Source organism: Lepidochelys kempii, chromosome 1 (assembly GCF_965140265.1).
Source record: "Lepidochelys kempii isolate rLepKem1 chromosome 1, rLepKem1.hap2, whole genome shotgun sequence".
Classification (NCBI taxonomy): Eukaryota; Metazoa; Chordata; order Testudines; family Cheloniidae; genus Lepidochelys; species Lepidochelys kempii.
Genome location: NC_133256.1, coordinates 304,841,371 through 304,847,370, shown reverse-complemented (window position 1 = coordinate 304,847,370; position 6,000 = coordinate 304,841,371). Strand labels below are relative to the sequence as shown.

The 6,000-nt window shown below is 45.1% G+C and overlaps 1 protein-coding gene across 1 annotated transcript in view; it reads left to right on the top strand.

The window, feature by feature from the left end:
- The first annotated feature begins 5,714 nt into the window (after positions 1–5,714).
- WNT2 (Wnt family member 2) overlaps positions 5,715–6,000 on the top strand; it is a 53,001-nt gene continuing 52,715 nt past the window's right edge. Inside the window, exon 1 of the mRNA XM_073331631.1 lies at positions 5,715–5,794. Within this exon, the coding sequence (XP_073187732.1) occupies positions 5,715–5,794 (80 nt within the window). The remainder of the gene's footprint in view (positions 5,795–6,000) is intronic.

Genomic DNA, 6,000 nt, shown 5'->3' with positions numbered 1-6,000 from the left:
ATGATTCTATGAAACACTAGAGTGTGCAGAAGAAACATCTTTTACCAGGAGTAGTCCTACCAGAATAAAGCAGAAAATAAAAATCATAAGCCTAAAAATTCAAAATTTCACAAGACTCTACTTACTCTAGAAGGCTGAAGATATTTACATAGTTAGTTTTAACACAATTTTCAGAAGTAGGTTTTGACACTGCCACCCTCCATTTCATTTAGTGTCAGTGTCCTCAGATCTTCCATTCTAATCCATTCATTCGTGTCAGTTACATTAACAAACTCTTGTAGAGTGCCAGAACACTTACGCAGCATCTTTAAACTATGGATTATTGCTGTTTGAGACAGTTCTAGGTTTCATGGAGGAGAGAAAAGATGACCCCTCTCCACAGTCTTCCCTAGCTGTTCACCTGGGCTGCAGTATAGACAGGTCTTTCAGGGAAGAGGGATTTGAAAGGGGGGATTGTTCTACTGGCTGCCTGACTTTCTCCTGCCATGGTTACTGTTATCACCTCATCTCTGGCTTAATTAATATTGCTTCTCTCCAGTCTGCCTAAAATACTGCTGCTATTTTCCTCCTTGCTCATTTGATCTGACCATGTCACTACTCTTTCCGGATCCCTAAATTGTCAATGCTTTGTCCACTGAAGATTAGCCTGCTCATCTGCACTTGCAGGTCCTGCCCAGCTTTGCCTTCTCTACATCCTGGATATTGTTTCTTATTGCTTCCTTATCCCTTCACTCTGCCAGGGATTACCTCACTCTCCTATCTTTACACCATCATTCATGCTCTCTTTATGCATCTGAAGCAAGTTTTATATATCTGGAAATATGGAGGCTGCCTACTGGTGGCACAGATAGTGTGTGATTCATAACTTCTCAGTGTGGATAAATGGAGCCTATACACTCCAAAAGCTTGCTCTAATGTTACTTTGTGTCAGTAATTTTGAAATCCAAGCTATGCTATATCAGGTTTCTGGATGTTCCTTTCAGTTGGAAGGAAATGAAATGCAAAACGAACATTTCCTTCTGAACTGTTAAATCTTACACCTGACCCACTAATTTGTTTGTGATCTGAAGAAATCAGACTTCAGAGTAGGATGATGTATGTTTGTTTGAGATGGGCTTTTTCATACATCCCATTTCAGTGCTACAATTCTTTGCTGGCCATGTTTAATTTTAAAGATGCTTGTTTAGCTCCTAAATAATCAAAAGTATTCATAGTAGTAAATTCATCATACCCTATATTCGGTGTTCCAAAGAACTACATTTGCCAAGTTTCAATTCTATTATGCATTATGCATCTAGATCCTTAATGATTTGCATTTTAAATAATGAATTTAGCATTCAGGAAAAGTGTTAATTGATAGCCCAGAATACTGAAGCCCTTTATCCCAACAGCTATCACAATGGCTTCCCTTCCCTGCCCCACAAATGTTCCTTAACCATGGACTGGACTGACCAGGTGTAGAGCAGAGGGGCGGTATTTCATTTTCTAGGACCCTCAGCTGGGATTGAAATCAGTGTAAATTGTTAAAATGGCTTTGTGACACAGACACATGCTTTCCAGGAACTCAGCTCACACTAATAGGGCCACCAAACAGTCTTCAGAATCTAATGACTTCAAGTTACAAGCAAAGGGGGCTGGATTTAAACGAGTTATCTTGATAAAGACTTCATCACCCACAGCAAATCCCTTCAGGCCATCAGTCCTCCATAGTAGACTTGCTTCAATATTGCTGTTTTTCTCTGAAACATTTACAGTAGAGCCTCAGAGTTATGAACACCAGAGTTACAAACTGACTGGTCAACCACACACCTCCAATGAAGTGAGCTGTAGCTCACCAAAGCTTATGCTCAAATAAATTTGTTAGTCTCTAAGGTGCCACAAGTCCTCCTTTTCTTTTTGCAGATACAGACTAACATGGCTGCTACTCTGAAACCTGACACCTCATTTGGAACCAGAAGTATGCAATCAGGCAGTTCCAGAGACATCCCCTTCTCTCCCCCCTCCCCCTCAAAAAAAAAAAAAAAAACCCAGTACGGTAGTGTGTTTAAAGTAAACTACTAAAAAATGGGAAAGTTAACAAAAATATTTTAAGGAAACTTTCTGTACCTGTTTCATTTAAGTTAAAATGGTCAAAAGCAGCATTTAAATTCTGCATAGTAAAGTTTCAAAGCTGTATTAAATCAAAGTTCAGTTGTATGCTTTTGAAAGAACCACCATAATGTTTTGTTTGAGCCTTTCAGAGTTAGGAACAGCCTTCATTCCCAAAGTGTTCATACCTCTGAGGTTCTACGTATAGCATGTCCTACACTTGTCCTTTTGCAGATGAAGGAGTTTGAACCAACCCTGTTTATTGGCCATCTCTCTTTAGTGGGTGCTTGTGCCAAAACGGGACCAAACTAAAGGAAGGGGAACTCAGTTGTACAAGGGAGAGTCAAGGCCAAAGCGCTGTTTAAGGCTCTTGTGGCTGCCCGGGGACTGCGTAGGGCACCATGATGGCTAGGGCGGCCCTGGGTTAGGGAAATCTGCCCTATACAACATTGAGCTTATCACATCCAAAGAGACAAAGGGGCAGCTCCTGCCTTGTTTGTCACGCCCATGTACAATCACTCATTTAGGGAGACATGACTGTCACTGCAAAGACAGGAACTCACATTTTCTTCCATTACACCGGCGTAAAACGAGCAATTCCACTGAAGTGCATCAGGATTTATGCTGGCCTACCTGAGCTCAGGAGCTGCCCCTGGAGCAGTGATACGCAGGGCCATGGGAATGTGGTCCCTGTTCAGTCTCAGGACAGTCTTGGTAGAAGGTAAGTGAACTCCGCCACTAAATGGTACCGGCGCAAACCTGGAAAGCCCTAGTGTACCAACCTGGATTGCTTCCCTAAAGGAAATGTTACTTATAAACCATCCCCAGCCTGTACAACAGGAAACCGATTTAAAAACATTTCAAAGGATCCTACGGATTTAGGCCCCCAAATCACATTAAAACGCAATGGATTGTGGGTGCTTCCCTCCCTTAGGCTCAAATCCCGGCCTAAAAAGCCCGCCCTCGTGTTTGTTTGTTTTTAAAGGGAGGGGGCTTGAGGAAAGAGGGGCAGGTAAGAAACAGGAGACAAGCAATGGCAAGACTATAACACCTGCCCTGTCTTCACCGGCAGTGTACCGTACGCACCAGGTGGTAAGCACACACCCTTTGCCGAGGGGCGACTCCCGGGCAACAGCGGGCGGGTGCAAGCAGAGGGGGCTCTCCTGGGGTGGCGGCGGGAGAAGCGCAGGGGATGGTGGCTGGGCAGCAGGCTGCGGGAGGGAACCTGGCTCCTGCCCAGCAGTGTCTTTCCCTGTGTCTGATGTGTTCAGCCGCCTGCCTTTCTCCGGAAAGGTTTTATACTCATACATTTAAAAAACCTCCATGGTCTCTCCTGAACTGGGGTTATCAGCCCCGGGGGCCTTCGCAGCCCGCCTGCTTCAGGCGAGGTCATTTCTTCTGCCTCCCCATCGGGTGAACTGCGTCTCCCTTGGCCAGTCAGTCACTGCAGAGGACTGAGGGGCCGGATTTGTTCAGTCTGCCCCGGGTCTGGCTGCGCCAAGCTGGCTTGGCAGCTGGACACGGTTTCCTCTACCGTTATTTCTCGATGTACTCGCTGGGAGCGGAAAGCCCAGTTTCAGTTTAACAATTGCCATACGGAAGCCTTCAAATCCCTCCTCAGTGCCCTGGAGGATACAAACTTCCAGTTCCAGGGAAGCATCTTCACTTTCTGGTCTATGTAGATCCCTGCAGAGTTTCTCTGCTTGTAGGCTCCCGGCTCTAGTGCCTTGGTCGAGCTCGATCTCTGCCCGTCTCCAGCTGGCTAGAGGCACAGACTTGTGGGCTAGCTAGGAGTGATCGTTGATCGCTCCCTGCCCCTTTGGCTGAGCCAGATGATAAAATCCTGCTAGCAGCACGGCCCGAGGTGCCTTTCCCTGCACCACGCAGCGCCTGGGCTTCTCTCCCCTCTGAAAGCAGATGGGTGACGAATGCATTGATCATGCGGGGTGGGGGGTATAAACCTGTCTTGGGGTGGCAGCGACCAACTCCTGTTTCAGTTCCGCGGCATTTAAACTGGTGCGGTCGATTCTCACCCGGAATGATGCTTCAGGGGAAGAAATCTCTAGCCTGGACGAGATGCTGTAGCCCCGTCAAGCCTAGCGAGAAGTGGGCTTGCTTGGTTTTTCGCTGCTTCACTATCTTAGATAACAGCCTGCCCCAAGCCGGCTGCCCAAGGACCTGGTCCAACTTCCATTGACATCAATGGAAAAATTCCCACTGACTGCAACAGGAGTTGGATCAGGTCCTAAATTTGCAATCCAGTCACCTTTCAGAGCGTTTATTCTCTCCGTCGCCCCACTCCCTTAGGGAAGTTTAATTTGATCTTCAATAGATGGTATTTGAACCCCTCCCCGCCAATTGCTTTGCAACAACAATTTAGTGAGAGATGTTCTGTTTGTCTGGGCAAAGTTTTAAACGTAATTTGAAAGCAACAATTGACCCGGACAGCTGACTTGTTTCCAGGTGGCACTTGAAGGAGCTAAGCACAGTTATTCACACACTAAACGTGTGCAATATGGATGCTTGCTTGTGAACCGCTGTCATGTGAGCTGTCCTGACTATTTTCAATGTGTTTGTTTTTACCAGTTGTTCCCTGCCAGACTGTTGTCTGAAGAGTACAATTTGGAGTAGACTGTTAGGGTCAAAAGTCAGGTGGGAAGAGGAAGCTCCTTTGCTAGGAATCGGGGTAACATTTACACGAATAAGACCTCAGCGTGTTAAATAAAATGGTACCCAGTTTTAACACTTAAATGTGCTTGCTGCATTGTATTCTTCATTTCACCCGGTCTCTATTCTTTTACAGAATCACCTTGGTCAGTTACAGTTAGTGTCCTCAGATGTGAAGAATTTAGATCATTCCCCTTCCTAATTTCCTAGGGCTGAGATTATTAAGATAAACAAAAAACATGGAAATATTTTCTCTCTGTTTCTTATATATAATGTTACAGTCGAGTTGCATAGTTCATATGGCGTGTCTGTTCCTATCATACCATACAGAGATGTGAAGGAAATACTAAAACATTATGTATTGATATAAAATATTGAGAAGTGCTAAGTATTTTCCGTTGTTTGGCGACTTCACTGCTGCATTCTCAATGGTAACGTATCCCGTGCAGTGTTTGGTAACTGTGCAGGGTTTGAACTAACTCTGTTTGGATTTAAGGTTATTGGAAAGCAACTGGCTCATCGGGATTCCTTCTCTAATCAGAGGTGTTACCTCCTCCAATGTCTCTTGACATCATTTCATCCATCAGAGTTAAGAAAGAGCGAAAGGCAGAACCTACCCAGTCTGTAAGCAACTCACACCAGCCCCTCAGATTTGCTCTGACTGCGGAAGAGCTGCATCAGGGCAAGGAAGAAGGATGAGAGCGGAATTGATCTTGTTGCCCCTCTTGAGGATGTGATTCTGGACAAATTGAGCAGACTCCGGAGTTCTGCACAGACACATTACAGAGCGTATCAGTAAATCTGACCTCTGGCAACCGTGACATGGGAATGGTGAGACTCTTGATCCAGTGAGGAGAGAAGTCCTCAAGGTGCATTTGCCTCTGTGTCAGTAGTTTTTGTTTCATGGGATTTCCTCCGCCCTTCGCATTAGAACTGATGAGGAGTGAAGTGTTTCTAATATGAACTTTCGCTTTGGGATCTGGTTTGCGGTTCCACTGATCTTGTTCTGGGAAACCCCAGAAGTCACTTCTTCGTGGTGGTAAGTTCTGCAGTTACAAGGGGTTATTTGCTCTTGGGTAAGGTGGGATAAAATTAATGGTAAACTAGAAGAATTGAACCCTCCCCCCCCTTTAATGATCACAGAAAAATTTATCGCCGCCGGCTGTTCACATACAAAAACTCCAATGTTAAATCAATCCAAATTATCCTATGTCTTCTCTCAACTTCTCTTTTCCTTCCCAGCTC